General features: G+C 38.9%; 1 protein-coding gene across 1 annotated transcript in view; it reads right to left on the reverse strand.

Annotated features, from left to right (window-relative positions):
* LOC133629713 (dipeptidyl aminopeptidase-like protein 6) overlaps positions 1-21,259 on the reverse strand; it is a 53,740-nt gene that overhangs the window by 21,218 nt on the left and 11,263 nt on the right. The window contains exons 3-10 of the mRNA XM_062020643.1: positions 17,157-17,280; positions 17,047-17,085; positions 16,854-16,961; positions 12,242-12,333; positions 12,125-12,172; positions 11,933-12,051; positions 3,936-4,010; positions 356-463 (exon numbers count right to left, since the gene is read on the reverse strand). Coding sequence (XP_061876627.1) covers positions 356-463; positions 3,936-4,010; positions 11,933-12,051; positions 12,125-12,172; positions 12,242-12,333; positions 16,854-16,961; positions 17,047-17,085; positions 17,157-17,280 — 713 coding nt within the window. The remainder of the gene's footprint in view (positions 1-355; positions 464-3,935; positions 4,011-11,932; positions 12,052-12,124; positions 12,173-12,241; positions 12,334-16,853; positions 16,962-17,046; positions 17,086-17,156; positions 17,281-21,259) is intronic.

Consider the following 21,259-nt stretch of genomic DNA (forward strand, 5'->3'; position numbering starts at 1 on the left):
AATCACTGCTATGTTGAAAGTGTAACTAATATTGATACTGTTGTTGATAATATTCATTTTTGTTTCACTACTTTTGGTTTGTTCTGTGTCGTGTTTGTGTCTCCTCTCAATTGCTCTGTTTTTTGCAGTTCTGAGTGTTGCTGGGTCGGGTTTGGTTTTGGAATTGGATTGCATTGTTATGGTATTGCTGTGTATTGTGTTGTTGGATTGATTAACTAAAAAAATAAATAAATAAATAAATAAAATAAAAAAAAATAGATTTTTTAAAAATGAGAATCGATTCTGAATCGCACAACGTGAGAATCGCGATTCGAATTCGAATCGATTTTTTCCCACACCCCTAATGGACACATACTGTAGTCGTCTTTGTCGATCTGATGGTATTCCACTATGGGCATCTGCATGTTATCCAGCGTCAGCTTCAGCATTTCATTGGTCTCCAGTTTGTGGACTTCAATCAGACCTAAAAAGGACACAATAGTTAATTCATTAAATAAGTGGGTTATTGGGTTGGGTCTCATATTCCAGAGTTTCTTCCACCTGCAAGAATATCAGTTGGAGTAAATATGATTAACGAATTGTGGACATTTATTAGACCAGCCAGAAGGGAAAGCTCTGACACACACACACTTACAGTAAGTAATCAGATTACAGCATGCTGCTGTTGCATGTGCTCGGTTGTAATTTAATGACAACATCCAGGTTGCCAGGCGCAATGAGATTACCTCGCTGGACTTGTCAACACTACAAGTCCGAGTCAGGTGTGTGGGAAGTTGTGATTAGATTATTAGAACAACGTTGCTGTAGTGTAGGACAGTGTATCCAGATCTTTTCTGTTTGATGAAACCGATGCGCAAACAGACAAAATGAATACTGACTGTCCATCTGTGCAAATCGAGAGTTTGTTTTCTAGAGAAATAATAGTAGCCTGGTTTAATCTGCTTGAGTGACAGCTGCAGCGTGTTTTACAAGTTTACCAAAATACAGTCTTACAGTAAGAATTGGATTGGAACCTCAATCTAAAAGGATGGAACAATAAGATTCCCCTCACACACAAGGTGTTTGGCGATTATCAGTCCTAGAAGTGACAAAACCTTATTTCAGGTAGCTGCTGTTATAATTTGTTTTTTTGCTTCATGCATGTCTACCTCATTATTCTCAACTTTGACCTTGAGGTGACGTCACAGTAAAATGAATCGTTTTAATATAAATAATAAACAAAATCTACAGTCTTTGAGCTTTGAATTTTGCGCCTCGCTGACTATGTTTACACTGCAGGCCAAAGTGGCCCAAATTGGATTTTTTTGAAATGTGATTTTTTTCCAGCTGTCTGTTTACACTGCAAGTAAAATGTGATTTTTATCAGACTCCAGTGTAAACGTGCACAGGCCCCAATGTGGCCTCAACGTCACTTGCATGCGAAAACAAGGGAAATTGACTGGGAGGAAGTCGCTAGTACTACAAAATAGAATAAAAGTCACAACATCTTAAAAATGAGTGTTTTTAAACGTGAAAGTAAATCAAAGTCATATAATGTATGAATGCATGTATATAGTGTAATATATTTGCGAGTGTTGTCATTTTTTAATGGCTGTTGAGTAGAGGAGACACGCACCTCAGCGTGGATCTACGGGAGCTTTAGTTTTCAACTCACATGTAAGCAAATGCGCCACAGCGTCAATTCCGGTCCAATCACTATTTCTTCGGAATCAAAATATATATTCATATAATAAATACAGCCTATTATTTGCGCACTATTGACAAGTGATGCGCCTAAAATTTGGTTGTCTTAAATAGACTTTGATCACCGAAACCGGATGTTGTGATGAAATATCCACTTCCGCAGGCGACTGCGTCTTTTCGGCGCACACGAATGACGTAGCTCGCCCAAAGCTGACGGAAAAGTCACACATGGGTCGCATTGCGATTAGACTGAAGTCACATTTGAAAAGATCAGATTCCAATCGGATTCTGGACTACCTCCTGACGTGGCCTGAATCTGATGCCAAAATATCCGATTTGAAGCACTTTGGAGTGTTTAGACTGGCAAAAAACCCCAGATCTGTGTCACTTGAGGGCAAAAAACTCAGATTTGGTGTACGTTGTCACATTTTTTCAAAATGCACTTATTGAAAAATCATATTGCGGTTCCTCGCTATTTCGACAACACCTTATTGGTCAAAATTATAGATTGAAGCAAATGTTATGTATTTTTGCCCAACATTTTTCTTTGCAAGCATAAAATGGCTCGATGAACTGAACAAATATAAGTACTTTACTGTATTGCACAGCAGATCATCATCATCATCATCAAACAAATGGCAGTATTTTCACAGATTAGTGGTTGTGTTTAGGAACAGTGTGTCTATATTACTTTGCAGTAGAGATGGGTACCGTTCACATTTAAACCGATACAGTACCAATTCTGGGTATCTAGGAATCGATATCTACATATATCCATATTTAAGAGTTATTTCTTTCTATAGTCATGTTTGAAATAACAAGTGTTCTCTTTGTGCTCTTTCTATTTTTTCTCCATCTCTTGTCCGCAAGTGCATTGTGAGTTACCTTGACTTTAGGAATGTGAGGAGGAGAGATACTCCTTTTTCCTTAGTTCATCCTGTCTCAGGCTAAAGTAGAACAATAGACATGTGTATTCGTTCCGGAGGGTGGGGGCTATTGACATATTGTAGAAGAACACAGCACTTCCGTGGGTTTTTCAGATCAACTTCGCTATGCAATTGAATGTGTTGTGCTAGGCTGGTCTCTATCTCTAAAGCTTTGGAAATAAATTACAAAATACCTATTCTGTGCTGGTGGTAATTTTAACTCAGCTTATGTGTCATTGGAAGAACTTGGGATTGACCAGTAACTTAAATTCACTTGGAGGAACATCTGGTCCAAACGCAACAGTATCTAGGAATCGATACCAGTACTCAGCGGTACCAATTTTCAGTACTTTTGTGTGTGTTAATAAATATGAATTCTTCTTCTTAATAAAATCTTGTTTTTTATTGCAACATTTAAAAAAGTGTTGATTAGAATAACTGCTGTCCACTTGTTATATCTAGTTTTATTATCATATTACTATCATTTGCAAGTATGACATTAGGTTGCAATTACAGTTGCAAGTCCAAGATGTTAGATGGCCGAAGTGTATAGTTTATGGTGTTTTTTGTTGCGCCCTAAAAAGTGATAATACTTTAAGTATTGTACTTATTGCACACCAGCTATTTATTTGTAACGTGCATCTTAGTTGTAGTTTTCATTTGCAAATTTGAAGGTGTTGAAATCGCCATGTAAAATCGTCAATTTCTTAGTTGGCATTGAAAATTGCAACATTACCTAGAGGTTGTTTGGCTGAGTCCGCTCTCAGTGCTGCTTGAGTGATCGCCAATTTCCGAAGTGCAAAGCGGGCCTGACGTCACGCACAACCCTGGTACCGTAAGATGGCACCGTTAGACTTTACGTGAATCGGTGCCTGGTAGGACACGGTCGGTGCCAAAAAAGTACTGTGTTCAATACCCATCTTTAATAAGCGGTTTGTGTTATGTATTATATAATAGAGTTACAGCATATCTCTCATATTTTATTATGTCTGCTACAGTATTTTGGTAAAAGAGCAGAAATGTGAATATTGGGGTGTTACTTTATGTCTAGAGGACTCTAATCATGTGAAAAACCTCAATTCATAAACAGTATTTTTTACGCTTTAACTATGAAATTATTCGATTTGTAAATAAGAAATTCACTTATTGCGGTCAAATCTGGAACCAATCAACTGCGATAAACGAGTACATAAACAAATACATGTGTTAAACTTGGCATAGTTCTTAAGAAAAAGGATAAATAGTCACCTGATTGTCGATTATTTTTTGCATTGTGTGGGAATGTTTTTGGCCCCCAGTAGGGCCCCTGGTGTATGCCGTACTCACGCTCTGTGTTTTGGCTCTCCACAGCGTCATCGTCTCTTTGCGTCTGGAAAATGGACAGGAATGGGACGTCTGGGCCTAAACGGAACATCGCCGAGTCAGCGGGGTTATATTAGTAAGACAACAATGACAGAATAATAATAAAAAATGTCATAGGCTGAAATTGTTTTTTCCCTATCCAGGCAAAACATCGAGAACTTTTCAGGCAAAAAGTGGGAAACAAATCAAGCGAGTGTTGCTCTTAGCAAATTGGGAGCACAAGTTGCACTTCTTATTGCGGCCTCTCTCCCCCGTTCACCGGCAAAACCCGCCGTCACCGTAATGATGATGTCACGACTTTATCAAATCAAGCGTTCCGCCAGGAGCGAGCCGAAGTGGACCTTTGTCCCCCCACCCCGAGAGAGCGGGAGAAGTGTGCTTTTATTTCTGAATCTCATTTCCCGCAGAGGGTTAGGCGGTCATGTGATTTAGTGGTTGCAGTGCGAGGTTGATAGCATTTGTGCACTGCACATAAATCAGATGTATGTACAAAATTGCTCGCATTTTTGGGTACACTTGTACAGTCTACTGAGCTAAATTAGATATTTCAATAGTGACACACTACAGTTCCAACTACAACCACTAGGGGTGTCACAGTATGTAACAATCATGGTTTGGTAAGTACCTTGGTTGAGGTTCATATTGGGGTACAGTAAGGCAATAAAATGCAAACTTAAAACTGCTATTAAATTCTCAAACAACAAATAATATAATATATCAAATCATATACCGTATTTTTCGGAGTGTAAGTCGCTCCGGAGTATAAGGCCAGGTTCGGTCTTGTGAACGCAAGATCCTTGACAAACAAAACTTTTATCCTGAAGGATTTCTTCACTTCCCGCGGACTGGACTTCCTCTGTGTGACGGAAACATGGCTGAGAGCCGGTGAGTCCGCCCCTCTAAATGAACTTCTGCCTCCGGAGTGTTCCTACTTTAATTCTCCGCGGTCGTCCGGCCGAAAAGGAGGAGGATTAGCAGTCGTTTTTAAAAATGACTTTAAATGCCGTCAGATCCGCGTGCAATCCTCCTTTTCAAGCTTCGAACTGTGCATGTTTGAACTAGGTCTTTCTGATGTCGTCCTGTGTGCCGTCGTCTACCGACCACCCAAGTACCACAAAGACTTTATAACTGACTTTTCTGAATTTCTGGCTGAAATCCTGCCCAAATATGATCGTGTCCTTATTGTGGGTGATTTTAATATTCACACCTGCTGTCCAGACGAGTCGCTTCCCAGGAGCTTCCTGAATGTAATTGACTCTTTTAACTTCGTACAATCTGTATGTGATTCCACACATGAACGCGGGCATACACTCGATTTAGTGCTCTCGTATGGTTTGTGTGTTTTTGATTTGGACATTTGCGACGCTGTGTTCTCTGATCATATGCCGATCCTGTTTGATATTCCCACTCAGTGTCCGGTTAAATTGTGCGCTCCTCCTCAACGCTCTGGCATGTTTAAAGGCCTACTGAAATGAATTGTTTTTATTTAAACGGGGATAGCAGATCTATTCTATGTGTCATACTTGATCATTTCGCGATATTGCCATATTTTTGCTGAAAGGATTTAGTAGAGAACAACGACGATAAAGATTGCAACTTTTGGTATCTGATAAAAAAAAGGCTTGCCCCTACCGGAAGTAGCGTGACGTAGTCAGTTGAACATATACGCAAAGTTCCCTATTGTTTACAATGATGGCCGCATGAAGTGAGAGAGATTCGGACCGAGAAAGCGACAATTTCCCCATTAATTTGAGCGAGGATGAAAGATTTGTGGATGAGTAAAGTGCAAGTGAAGGACTAGTGGGGAGTTGAAGCTATTCAGATAGGGAAGATGCTGTGAGAGCCGGGGGTGACCTGATATTCAGCTGGGAATGACTACAACAGTAAATAAACACAAGACATATATATACTCTATTAGCCACAACACAACCAGGCTTATATTTAATATGCCACAAATTAATCCTGCATAAAAACACCTGCGTGTTTGTTACGCTAGCTCCTAGCTCCTCTGCTAGCTCCTAGCTCCATAGAACACGCCAATACAATTCAAACACCTGATCAACACACACAATCACTCAGCCCAAAAGACCGTTCACCTAACCCAAGGTTCATAAAGCTTATATATTTTAAAAAAGTTACGTACATACGCAAAAAAAAGTTGCGCACATACGGTCAAGCGATCAAATGTTTAGAAGCCAAAGCTGCATACTCACAGTAGCACGTCTGCGTCTTTGTCATCCAAATCAAAGTAATCCTGGTAAGAGTCTGTGTTGTCCCAGTTCTCTACAGGCGTCTGTGTATCGAAGTCAAAAGTCCTCCTGGTTAGAGTCTCTGTTATCCGAGTTCTTCCATCTTGACTGCATCTTTCGGGAATGTAAACAAAGAAGCGCCGGCTGTGTACTGTTGTTGCTGACTACGTTCGAAAAATACGTCCATTTCGCACCGACAACTTTCTTCTTTGCTTGCTCAGCTTCCTTCTCCATAATGCAATGAACATGATTGCAACAGATTCACGAACACAGATGTCCAGAATACTGTGGAATTATGAAATGAAAACAGAGCTTTTTCGTATTGGCTTCAATGTGGAAGGCATACCCGTGTTCGCCGGTCTACGTCACGCGCATACGTCATCCTCAGAGGCGTTTCGAACCGGAAGTTTAGCGGCAAATTTAAAATGTCACTTTATAAGTTAACCCGGCCGTATTGGCATGTGTTATAATGTTAAGATTTCATCATTGATATATAAACTATCAGACTGCGTGGTCGGTAGTAGTGGGTTTCAGTAGGCCTTTAATTCTTCGTCTCCTGCTCTGTTCTCCTCAATTTTTTCGACTCTTTGTGAGGATAATTCTGCAGCCTCTGTATGTTTGAATACTGAAGAGTTGGTTTCTGGGTTCAACTCTATTTGTTTACAAACACTGGACACGATCGCTCCTTTCAAGTGCCGCCGCTCTAAAGCCACGCCTCAGCCCTGGTTGAATGACGTCACTCGGGCTGCCAGGCGCAAGTGTAGAATGGCAGAGAGAAAATGGAAAAAAGACAGGCTGCATGTGTCCTTTGCCCTTTTTAAAGAAAGCTTGTTATCCTTTCAGATGACTGTAAAGGCAGAGATGAATATATATCTATCTCAGATTATATCTTCTAACTGTAACAACCCCAGAGTTCTGTTTAAAACTATTAACACTGTCATTGATGCTCCCAAATCTGTTGGTTTTAATGCTTCTTTTGAATTCTGTGAAAATTGTCTCCATTTTTTCACTGACAAAATTGTGTCAACTAGAGCCAGTTTATCTCAGCCTTCATATGACTCTTCTGTTCCACTGAATTTCTCTTCTGTTTTCCATCAGTTTGAGCCGGTGTCCTTTTCTGTTTTAAATGACACAGTTAGTCATATGAAGCCCTCTGGTTCTCCTGCAGACTCCCTCCCACCTCGCCTGTTTAAGGAGGTACTTGCTACTATTGGATCAAGTGTCCTTAACATTATCAATAGTAGCCTCTCTTCTGGAATAGTTCCAGTAGAGTTTAAACATGCAGTGGTACGACCTCTACTTAAAAAAACAAGCCTCGACCCCTCTATCCTCTCTAACCTTAGACCTATCTCTAATCTTCCATACATTTCTAAAATATTAGAGAAGGTTGTCTACAGTCAATTGTTGCCCTTCTTAGAGGATAATGGTATCACTGAGTTGTTCCAGTCCGGTTTTAAAGCCCTCCACAGCACAGAGTCAGCGCTTTTAAAAGTTTTTAACGATATCCTCCTGTCAACTGATTCTGGTAAATATGTTGTCCTGGTGCTTTTAGATCTGTCTGCTGCTTTCGACACCGTCGACCACGCCACCTTAATCACTCGTCTTGAGAACTGTGTGGGCATTAAGGGCGCCGCCCTCAACTGGTTCCGGTCGTACCTAACTGACAGGAGTTTTTGTGTAAAAATAGACAGTTTTATGTCTTCCACAGCTCCTTTACCACATGGGGTTCCCCAGGGCTCAATCCTTGCCCCAATCTTATTTGCGCTTTACCTTCTCCCCCTTGGTTCTATTTTTAGGAAGTACGATATTGCATTTCATTTTTATGCCGATGATTGCCAGATTTATTTTCCCATGGCACAAAATAACACGGTTCAACGTCTTATTGACTGCCTGCACGACATCAAAGCCTGGCTTTCAGCTAACTTCCTGAGCCTAAATGAAGACAAAACAGAAGTTATGTTGTTCGGTCCAAGTCGCTCCCCCTCCCTCAACGTGGACCTCGGCACTCTGACCCCGTATCTCAGCGACTGTGTCACAAACCTGGGGGTAAAGTTCGACTCAGATTTTAAATTCGAAAAACAAATCAGCAGCGTCGTACAAAAAAGCTTTTATCAATTACGCCAAATAGCGAAAGTGAAACCGCTTCTATCAGGACATGATCTCGAGAAATTAATCCACGCCTTTATCTCGACTCGTTTAGACTACTGCAATGTCAATCAATCAATCAATGTTTATTTATATAGCCCTAAATCACAAGTGTCTCAAAGGGCTGTACAAGCCACAACGACATCCTCGGTACAGAGCCCACATACGGGCAAGGAAAAACTCACCCCAGTGGGACGTCGGTGGATGACTATGAGAAACCTTGGAGAGGACCGCATATGTGGGTAACCCCTCTAGGGGGGGGGCCTGTATGTAGGCATTAGCCAGGCCTCCCTCGCCCGCCTGCAGCTCGTGCAGAACTCTGCTGCTCGTCTGCTAACACAGACCCGCAGACGTGAGCACATCACCCCTATATTAGCGTCTCTTCACTGGCTCCCTGTGCGTTACAGAATCAATTTTAAACTCCTTTTATCTGTTTTTAAATGTCTAAACAACCTCGCGCCAACATATCTCTCCGACCTCCTTCAGCCTTACTGCCCCACCCGATCCCTAAGATCAGCCGATCAGCTGCTACTGACGGTCCCGGACACAAGGCTGAAGCTTAGAGGTGACAGAGCTTTCGCCGCTGCTGCTCCCAAGCTCTGGAACGACCTACCTCTTAGTGTTAGACAGGCCTCCTCTCTTCCTGTTTTTAAATCTCTCTTAAAAACATACTTTTATTCCATGGCTTTTAACACTGAGTGATATCCATCCTGCAATGGCGCCCCATAATACACTGCTGTGAACCTGATAAAACCCAACACCAAGAATAGACATTTGAAAGGCAATTCAAAATAAATAAAGAATAGTGAACAACAGGCTGAATAAGTGTACGTTATATGACACATAAATAACCAACTGAGAACGTGCCTGGTATGTTAACGTAACATATTATGGTAAGAGTCATTCAAATAACTATAACATATAGAACATGCTATACGTTTACTAAACAATCTGTCACTCCTAATCGCTAAATCCCATGAAATCTTATACGTCGAGTCTCTTACGTGAATGAGCTAAAGAATATTATTTAATAATTTACGGTAAAGTGTTAATAATTTCACACATAAGTCGCTCCTGAGTATAAGTCGCAACTATGAAAAAAACTGCGACTTATAGTCCCAAAAATACGGTAAATACAAACTGCTAATTGGCTGAAAGACAGTATTTTTAGTAGGGCTACAGATTTTAAGAACAAACCTAATTAGAGATGTCTGATAATATCGGACTGCTGATATTATCGGCCGATAAATGCTTTAAAATGTAATATCGGAAATTATCGGTATCTGTTTCAAAAAGTATAATGTATGACTTTTTAAAACGCCGCTGTATGGAGTGGTACACGGACGTAGGGAGAAGTACAGAGCGCCAATAAACCTTAGAGGCACTGCCTTTGCGTGCCGGCCCAATCACATAATATCTACGGCTTTTCACACACAAGTGAATACAAGCATACTTGGTCAACAGCCATACAGGTCACACTGAGGGTGAGGGTTCAATAATAAATATGGCAGTGCCATGTTGGCATTTTTTTCCATAACTTGAGTTGATTTATTTTGGAAAACCTTGTTACATTGTTTAATGCATCCAGCGGGGCATCACAACAAAATTAGGCATAATAATATGTTACTTCCACGACTGTATATATCGGTATCGGTTGATATCGGAATCTGTAATTAAGAGTTGGACAATATCGGGATATCGGCAAAAAAGCCATTATCGGACATCGCTAAACCTAATTGCTATTTTGCAGTTTTAATATTTTATACATAAAAATGGATAAAACTGCAGAAGACATGTTACTTTTAGACTGTCAGTCAACATATTCTTGTTTTAAGGTGCCACACTTTAAAATAATATGCAATAATCTACTTAAAAAACATTTGGCGTTATGCAGACAAACTCAGAGCATGTGTTAAACTGAAGTAATAACCAATAAAACCAAACAGTGAGCTTATTTTTCAAATTTTGCTGGACGATCTAGTGTCCCACAAATTGCAGATAAACAATATCGTCAGCATTATTTTATGACCAAATTAAGCACTATTCAGTGTTTCCCATAAACTGCCAAGATACCTGTGGCAAGATACCTGTGCCAAGATACCTGTGGATATGGGCGTGGCTATGGGCGTGGTCACCATGACACCATCGAGTAATTTGCATAATTTACTACAATGATATGATTTTCTCTAAAAAGGCTAAAAAAATTTATACTTACTAATTAATAATAACAGTTTTGTTTTAAACATCCATCCATCCATTTTACAATATAATTACAACACTTTATGTACATATTGATATACAGATTTGAACAATAAGTTATTCACTGAAATATATTTATTAATTGTGGTTCTTACAAAAAATATATCTTATAAAATATAAAAGCTAAAATGTCTCTTAAAGCTCTGCCCCTTTAATTAGTGCATACTAAATAATTTAACTTTAGCCTACTACTAAGACCATATTATTTACCAGCAACATAAAGTGAAACAGAGGCAGAGGTGTCCTGCCACAGTCAGTAACAAATAAACAGAAAACAGTAGTGGTCAAATACAAATAAGGCAACAAGAGAAGTATCCTACACTTCTCTTTTGTAAAGTAAATCTGAACAGCCTATATGGGCATCTACATCAACTATATGATTTGCCTGAGAAGCTGGACAGGACAAAAAAAAAAAAAAAATAATTTTTTTTTTTTTAAATTTGTGGCGGACGTAATTCCTTCGTGGCTGGCCGCCACAAATAAATGAATGTGTGGGAAACACTGCTATTGTAATCACAACATATAATAATGCAAGTAAGCATTTAAAATGGTATTTATTTTTCCTGTAGAATTGTTTACCATTGTACTGTAATTGAAAGGTAAATAACATTTAATCTAAAAATATAAACAAACCAAACAATGAAATGCACTTTCATGTCTGTGAGCAAAAAATGTACCTCAAATAAATATTGAAGATTTTAAAGTGCTTTTTTTTTTTCTGTTGGAAAAACGAGGTCGAGGGCGTTGTCTTTTTTTTCTCCCGCTGCCATCACGGCATTCTTGCTCGTTCGTCCATGTTGATGGGCTTATATTGCCCATTCAATTTGAAGCCGAAATATTCCTACAATGGGTCATTTGTAACTGAGCTGCTGTGTGGAACAATTTCCCTTGTGGATCATTAAAGTTTGTCTTAAGTCTTAAGTTTGGCTTTGTAATCATATTTTTGTTACTTTGCAGAGGCAGTGTCTGTAAATCCTGGGTTGGGGTTTCGCTCTCTCCCACTGAAACAAAGATTGTGGATGTTTGAAAAGAAGGCTCACTGTGTTCAGTTAATTTCTACTTTAAAAAAAACGCGCTCAGGTTGCTGAGAGGCTCAACAATTCTGATTGGCCAGCATGTCTGTCACTCAAATGCCAGTGACAGTGTAGAAAAAACCCTCCCAAAACCTCAGCCTTTTTGCGGTTACTTTATCGTACTAATCAAATTTGATTTCGATTTAATGTCACTTGATCGCGCAGCCCTCGTAGCAAAAATTCTAATTCCCAATACGGTTGCTCCCCTAATGTGACAATGTTCACTGAGCGTCACCTTGGCAGTGTAGCAGGAAGTAGCCCATGTTGTGGCAGAAGGAGCCGCCGATGTAGCCGCAGCTGTCGGACAGGTCGCACGTCAAGCAGCGGCGGTTGAACGAGCCAAAAGTGTCGGCGCTGAGGACACAAACCCCAAAAATCAACACCTAAAATTCCGGCGTCACTCAGAAAAACATTCGTCTAGTCACACCTGTACAGATGTCTTTGCTTAGGGCCGGCTTCTGTGCTGAGGAAGTATCTACAGGATGGGAAATATGCTTGAGTAAAAAGAAACCAGGATGAAGAAGAAACCTTTACTGGAGCTCACATGAGCTGGCTCTCCTCGTCGTAGGCCAGGACTTCTGTGATGTCCCAGTCTCCGGACGTGATGGACTGCAGCGTGTCCATACTGGTGTTGGGCTGCAGGTCCACAAAAATGTAGAATATTATTCCCCATGTGCCTTCTTTATCATCTTAAAGGGGAACTCCACTTTTTTTTGGGAATGTTGCCTATCGTTCACTATTATTATGAAACACATGAAAACTGATGGATTTTTTTTTAATGCATTCTAAATATTAAATATATTCAATCAAAAGTCTGCTTACAATGGAGCCTATAGAAGACGCTCTATTCTGCCTATAAAGCCTTTAAAAAACATATGCGTCCTGTAGTAACAGGCACATACAGTCGTGGTCAAAAGTTTACATACACTTGTAAAGAACATAATGTCATGGCTGTCTTGACTTTCCAATAATTTCTACATCTCTTTATTTTTTTTTTGTGATAGAGTGATTGAGCACATACTTGTTGGTCACAAAAAACATTCATGAAGTTTGGTTCTTTTATGAATTTATTATGAGTCTACTGAAAATTAGAGATGCAGGCCGATATTATCGGCCGATAAATGCTTTAAAATGTAATATCGGAAATTATCGGTATCGTTTTTTTTATTATCGGTATCGTTTTTTTTATTTTTTTATTAAATCAACATAAAAAACACAAGATACATTCACAATTAGTGCACCAACCCAAAAAACCTCCCTACCCCATTTATACTCATTCACACAAAATGGTTGTTTCTTTCTGTTATTAATATTCTGGTTCCTACATTATATATCAATATATAACAATACAGTCTGCAAGGGATACAGTCCGTAAGCACACATGATTGTGCGTGCTGCTGGTCCACTAACCTTTAACAGTTAATTTTACTCATTTTCATTAATTACTAGTTTCTATGTAACTGTTTTTATATTGTTTTACTGTCTTTTTTATTTAAGAAAATGTTTTTAATTTATTTATCTTATTTTATTTTACTATTACTTTTAAAAAGGACCTTATCTTCACCATACCTGGTTGTCCAAATTAGGCATAATAATGTGTTAATTCCACGACTGTATATATCGGTATCGGTTGATATCGGTATCGGTAATTAAAGAGTTGGACAATATCGGAATATTGGATATCGGCAAAAAGCCATTATCGGACATCCCTACTGAAAATGTGACCAAATCTGCTGGGTCAAAAGTATACATACAGCAACATACATTATCAATGTTGGTGATGTAGAAAAGTTAATATTTACGTATTTTAATCATTTTAAGCATACACGGCGCATTCATTTAAAAAATGCATCAAGAAGTTTTTTTTTGTTTTTTTTTAACATCACTGGTTATAACTCAATGCAGATTTTAAGAGACAACAAACATAATACAACATCACTTACTGTGCAATGTCTGCTGTCATTAGGATGCCGACTGATAGACTGTTGGATGAAGAATGACTCATAATCCTTGCAAAAAAAAGGGGGGGGTGGAACCAAGTGTCTTTTCGTGTCGTTCTCGCCATTTCCAGGTCTAATTTGGCTGTCAAAGTGTACCAACTTGTTGGAATACATCTTCAGCCTTCTTGACAGGCTTGATTTATGATCTAGAATAAACTTACAGGGAGCAGGGAAGCGAGGAAACAGCACAGAGGAAGTGATCACAGCGCCCTGCTATAAATAATTTGTCTGCGTTAGCACTTATAATAACAATATCACTAATACTTGGTTAATATTCAAGTCACGAAATGTAAATGGAGTTTTGTTGGCGGTTTTTGGATGGTTTTTAATTGTTTTTTTTGGGCAGAATAGAGCGTTTTTCAACCTTTTTTGAGCCAAGGCACATTTTTTGCGTTGAAAAAATCCAGAGGCACACCACCAGCAGAAATCATTAAAAACAAAACTCAGTTGACAGTAAAAAGTCCTTGTCGGAATTGTTGGATATGAATTTAAACCATAACCAAAAGCATGCATCACTATAGCTCTTGTCTCAAAGTAGGTGTACTGTCACCACCTGTCACATCACGCCGTGACTTATTTTGAGTTTTTTGCTGTTTTCCTCTGTGTAGTGTTTTAGTTCTTGTCTTGCGCTCCTATTTTGGTGGCTTTTTCTCTTTTTTTGGTATTTTCCTGTAGCAGTTTCATGTCTTCCTTTGAGCGATATTTCCCGCATCCACTTTGTTTTAGCAATCAAGAATATTTCAGTTGTTTTTATCCTTCTTTGTGGGGACATTGTTGATTTCGGATGTACATTGTGGACGCCATCTTTGCTCCACAGTAAGTCTTTGCTGTCGTCCAGCATTCTGTTTTTGTTTACTTTGTAGCCAGTTCAGTCTTAGTTTCGTTCGGCATAGCCTCCCCTAAGCTTCAATGCCTTTTCTTAGGGGCACTCAACTTTTGTTTATTTTTACCTGCACCCTGCCTCCCGCTGTTTCCGACATCTACAAAGCAATTAGCTACCGGCTGCCACCTACTGATATGGAGAAGTATTACATGGTTACTCTACCGAGCTCTAGACGACACCGAACACTCAACAACACATAATTTGCTGACTATAATTACTGGTTTGCAAAAAATATTTTTATCCCAAATAGGTGAAATTAGATAATCTCCCACGGCACACCAGACTGTATCTCACGGCACACTAGTGTGTCGCGGCACAGTGGTTGAAAAACACTGGAATAGAGGACCTCCCATTGGCTCCGTTGTAAGCTGACTTTTATCTGTTTATTTACGAGTTGTGTACAGCTCTGGTAATGGGTACATTCGCACCCACCTGCACAAATGTACTTCAGAATGTAACAATCAAAATAAATATGACTTTTTTTTTTCTTTACTAGGGCATGCATATATAATATGCATTAGTTTGACCATTTAAAATCAACGATAATAAAAAGGAGATGCTTGGAAATAGCATAAAAATGCCCCAAAAACTTGGAAAAACGCGATTCATAGCGTTACTTTTTGGTGTAACCATCATGAGCGTTCTGTTCAGGTATATTTCTTTTATATTTTGATAAATCATATTTATGTATTACTAAATTTAAATCGGTATTGATCAATCTTTAAGATGTGTGTATCTGATTTCAGTTTGCTTTTGACATCTTATTTAGAATTGTAGTTGAAACTTTTACAACCTTGTGTTGCGCTCATGATGGCGTAACCCAGGGGTGTCCAAAGTGCGGCGCGGGGGCCATTTGCGGCCCGCAGCTAATTGTTTACCGGCCCGCCACACATTCTGCAAAAATTGCAAAATTGATAGTATTGCAAAAATTAATAAAAAAAAATTAAAAAGTGGAATGAGGTGTAATCTAACGAGAAAAAGTTGCAATGTTGACACAAAGCTGCCTTGCAGGCTGTTTTTTTTTTCTTTTGTCTTTCTTTATTTTTCTTTTTTTTGCCATTGCTCCAAAAAAAAAAAGACGAAAAATCTATGTTATAATGAATTATTGACCTATACAAGCCTCCAATTACTTCAAAAATGTCACTTTAAAATGTTTTATGTGGAAAAAATATTGTATATATTGTGTGGTTGCCATATAAAAACATCAAATATTTCTTTGACACGAGAGCATAAAAACAAACAAAATAATAGTTCAAACGTAAAATCGACAGATATATCTGAAGTTGATCTCGTAACTTAAGTGTTGAAAGTAAAAAAAACCTAATAAAAATGTATCACTTTATGAGTGGGGGACCTTTTGGATCCCAAACATATTTAGTGGGATTTTATTAATATTTTCACTGATTTCTCAAAAATATTAAAGAATTAAAATCAATGGTGTCCTGCATTATTGATCTTTTATAACTATAATTACTAAATACTGCATATTTCCAGTTTTACTATAAAAAACAAAGTTGTCTTTGACAGAAAAGGTATAAAACCTTTTTTTTTTTTTTTTTTTAACTTTTTATCAACCTGAAGTTGATATAGAGATTTACTGTAAGCGTTAAATAAAAAATAAGAATAATAATTTGACTTATTTTTAACATTTTAATGACTGAGACCCTTTATGGTCCCTGGGAGCCCTAAAGGTTAAACAAAAAAAATCCATATATTTTGTTATGGTTTGAAAATGGAAAATATCAAAATGGCCCCCGCATGCTTACATTTTTTCGTGTGCGGCCCTCAGTGGAAAAAGTTTGGACACCCATGGCGTAACCGAACTAGATTTCATTTAATGATCTTATTTTGAATATTTATTCCCTTTTTTACATTTAGTATATTTAAATATTCATTTATAAACATTGAATACATTTCAAATATCAATAAAATGCAATTGCCTTCATCTTATAGGGTAATGTTTAGTTACACCAAATCATGAGCGTAACACTAAGCTTGACTTGTAATATCTCTAATTCTGGTGGTGTTTTATGCTTTTTTTCTTTTTGTAACATGTACTATACATATAATACAATAAAGTCCCATATAAAATTATGTTTCTAGCAATACTTTAATTTTGCCTTTGAAAGTAACACTCCATTAGTGGAGCTGTACACAGTTACAATGCATAAAAAACAAATCTGTCTATTGTTATGTCTTTCATAATGAGGCAACATTCTCCCCAAAAAGTGCAGTTCCCCTGCATGTTTATGTTGCAGGAGTGACTCGTATACCTGCGAGATGGACATGGAGATATGGAAGAACTTTCCGCGGCCTCCTTGTGGGATGGCCCGCGTGAAGAACAGCTTCAGACCGTCTTTGGAAAACAGCGGCTTCTCGTTCTAAAAGAGGCAACCGCACATAAGGTGTCACCCTCACTGGAGCGGTTCCGAAAGCTCCTTTTTAGATGGGACGCCAACATCTCACCTGTCTGTGGAGCCACCCCTCGCTTTCATCCTCGTGTTTCTGCAGAGAACAAAAGGACAGGTTGGCACAGGACAACTCGGATGCGCTTTATTTACGCCGCGCCAGCTGACCTTGGTGCAGACGCCCGTGGTGGCCTCACACAGCGTCAGCATGGAGATGTTCTGCGCTCGGTTCAGCCAGTTGACAGCCAGTTTGGTGGTGGTGGCCCATTTCACCATGGTCACGTAGAACTCTCTGACATGCACGGCAGGACAACATTACACGCATAGTCATAAAAGCACACATTGTTATTCCAATTTATCTTCTCAAGAGTAGTCAGTGTAGAGCTTGCAGAGTAATAGGGCTGTCAATGCGTTAACTAATGCGATCAATCACAAAACACTAACACATTATTAATGCATAAACTTATTTTGAGCGCACATGCACCTTTACCTTAAAGGCCTACTGAAACCCACTACTACCGACCACGCAGTCTGATAGTTTATATATCAATGATGAAATCTTAACATTGCAACACATGCCAATACAGCCGGGTTAACTTATAAAGTGCAATTTTAAATTTCCCGGGGAACTTCTGGTTCAAAACGCCTTTGGAGGATGACGTATGCGCGTGACGTAGCCAGTTTAACAGAGGTATGGCTTCCCCATTGAAGCCAATACGAAATAGCTCTGTTTTCATCTCATTATTCCACAGTATTCTGGACATCTGTGTTGGTGAATCTGTTGCAATTTGTTCATTGCATTATGGAGAAAGAAGCTGAGCAAGCAAAGAAGAAAGTCGGTGCGAAGCGGAGTATTTTGCGAGGGAAGTCAGCAACACAACACAGTCGGCGTTTCATTGTTTACATTCCCGAAAGATGCAGTCAAGATCGAATAACTCGGACAACAGAGACTCTTACCAGGAGAACTTTGACTTCGTTAACAGACGCAGACGCGATACCGTGAGTACGCTTCCAAACATTTGATCGCTTGCTACAACTAGCTCGAGCTAGGAGCTAGCATAACAAACACCTAGGTGTTTGTTATGCGGGATTAATTTGTGGCATATTAAATATAAGCCTGGTTGTGTTGTGGCTAATAGAGTATATATATGTCTTGTGTTTATTTACTGTTGTAGTCATTCCCAGCTGAATATCAGGTCCCACCCGCGCGCTTCCAAACATTTGATCGCCTGCCCGTATGTGCGTGTCACATACGTAACTTTGGTTAAATATATAAGCTTTATGAACCTTGGGTTAGGTGAACGGTCCTTTGGGCTGAGTGAGTGTGTGTGTTGTGCAGGTGTTTGAATTGTATTGGCGGGTTATATATACGGGATCCCGTCCATATTACCCGCTCGAGCTATAACTAGCTCGAGCTAGGAGCTAGCATAACAAACACCTAGGTGTTTTTATGCGGGATTAATTTGTGGCATATTAAATATAAGCCTGGTTGTGTTGTGGCTAATAGAGTATATATATGTCTTGTGTTTATTTACTGTTGTAGTCATTCCCAGCTGAATATCAGGTCACCCCCGGCTCTCACAGCATCTTCCCTATCTGAATCGCTTCCACTCCCCACTAGTCCTTCACTTGCACTTTCCTCATCCACACATCTTTCATCCTCGCTCAAATTAATGGGGAAATCGTCGCTTTCTCGGTCCGAATCTCTATCACTTCATGCGGCCATCATTGTAAACAATAGGGAACTTTGCGTATATGTTCAATTGACTACATCACGCTACTTCCGGTAGGGGCAAGCCTTTTTTTTATCAGATACCAAAAGTTGCGATCTTTATCGTCGTTGTTCTATACTAAATCCTTTCAGCAAAAATATGGCAATATCGCGAAATGATCAAGTATGACACATAGAATAGATCTGCTATCCCCGTTTAAATAAAAAAAATTCATTTCAGTAGGCCTTTAACGCAGATGGTTACCTGAAAGGTGGAACAGGTTACTTTGTAGTTGGTGATCAAGTCAATGCACACATCAGTAAAACAGGGTAGCCACTAGGTCTTAAAAGCAACAATTTTGAATATAAGGCCTTAAAATGCCTAAAAAGATCTTACAAATCTACCGTATTTTTCGGACTATAAGTCGCAGTTTTTTTCATAGTTTGGCCGGGGGTGCGACTTATACTCAGAAGCGACTTACACTACCGTTCAAAAGTTTGGGGTCACCCAAACAATTTTGTGGAATAGCCTTCATTTCTAAGAACAAGAATAGACTGTCGAGTTTCAGATGAAAGTTCTCTTTTTCTGGCCATTTTGAGCGTTTATTTGACCCCACAAATGTGATGCTCCAGAAACTCAATCTGCTCAAAGGAAGGTCAGTTTTGTAGCTTCTGTAACGAGCTAGACTGTTTTCAGATGTGTGAACATGATTGCACAAGGGTTTTCTAATCATCAATTAGCTTTCTGAGCCAATGAGCAAACACATTGTACCATTAGAACACTGGAGTGATACTTGCTGGAAATGGGCCTCTATACACCTATGTAGATATTGCACCAAAAATCAGACATTTGCAGCTAGAATAGTCATTTACCACATTAGCAATGTATAGAGTGTATTTCTTTAAAGTTAAGACTAGTTTAAAGTTATCTTCATTGAAAAGTACAGTGCTTTTCCTTCAAAAATAACGACATTTCAATGTGACCCCAAACTTTTGAACGGTAGTGTATGTGTGAAATTATTTACACATTACCGTAAAATATCAAATAATATCATTTAGCTCATTCACGTAAGAGACTGGACCAGTGGTTCTTAACCTTGTTAGAGGTACCGAACCCCACCAGTTTCATATGTGCATTCACCAAACCCTTCCTTAGTGAAATTTTTTTATTTTATTTTTATTTTTTTTTCAAATTCAAGACAAAGTTTTATGTTTTTGGTAACACTTTAGTATGGGGAACATATTCTAAGTAACAAAGACTTAATTTAGAGTTATTTGGTTAGGGTTAGGGTTAGAGGGTCCGAATAAGGCATTAATAAGCACTAATAATGACTAGTTAAGAGCCATTATGTTACTAATTTGTATGTTAATAAGCAACTAATTAACGGTGAATATGTTCCCCATACTAAAGTGTTACCATGTTTTTTTTACTGGTGCACAAAATGAACCGTGCATGAACATCACCTTGTTCAAAGAACAAAACCAACACTGCATAAACTCACAACAAATTACACACCTGCAAATCAGTGTGACATCTGCTGTTGTCATATCCGTAACACGCCGATAGGGAGAAGTTTGTATTTACACGATGAGTCGGGTGTGTTTTGACCTCCGCCGAACCCCTGAGCCCCTGAGGTTAAGAACCACTGGACTAGACGTATAAGATTTCATGGGATTTAGCGATTAGGAGTGACAGATTGTTTGGTAAACGTATAGCATGTTCTATATGTTATAGTTATTTGAATGACTCTTACCATAATATGTTACGTTAACATACCAGGCACGTTCTCAGTTGGTTATTTATGCGTAATATAACGTACACTTATCCAGCCTGTTGTTCACTATTCTTTATTTATTTTAAATTGCCTTTCAAATGTCTATTCTTGGTGTTGGGTTTTATCAAATACATTTCCTCAAAAAATGTGACTTATACTCCAGTGCGACTTATATATGTTTTTTTCCTTCTTTATTATGCATTTTCGGCCGGTGCGACTTATACTCCGGAGCGACTTATACTCCGAAAAATACGGTATTAATAAGACTTTTATTCAAACCATGCTTTTAAATGTGTTTCCATTTTTGAGGATCCTATAACATAACAACAAAACGGAACTAAAGTAGGCTACCTGTGCTGCCCGGTCAGAATTAATCACACACCACCAGACTGTGTGTTGTTACAGCTTAGCATAGCAGCGGAGAAAACTTAACCAAAGCCCGCAGCAAAGCCAAATGACTTATGGTAAAGTACAAGTTCAATGATTTGTGGCTCCAGAACGATCAATTTAATGCATAGTTGAAGCCGGTGGATGGAACGTATAAAGTGTTTAGGACCCGGATGTGGAGCCGTCGAGGAGGGAAGCGTTTGTAAACATTGCGGTGAAAGTGAATGGAGAGAAAAGTCAAAAATCCGGGAGAAATCTGTTTTAAAAGATGCTGAAACGCCACAAAGACTTGCATAATCATACAAGGATCAACTTAACCCCCCCAAAGGAGTGTTATGTGGGTAAAGTGGCGCTAAATGCCAAATGAGATCAATATTGGATGTTTACTAGTGAAATCG

This window comes from Entelurus aequoreus, linkage group LG15, assembly GCF_033978785.1.
Source record: "Entelurus aequoreus isolate RoL-2023_Sb linkage group LG15, RoL_Eaeq_v1.1, whole genome shotgun sequence".
Taxonomy (NCBI): Eukaryota; Metazoa; Chordata; class Actinopteri; order Syngnathiformes; family Syngnathidae; genus Entelurus; species Entelurus aequoreus.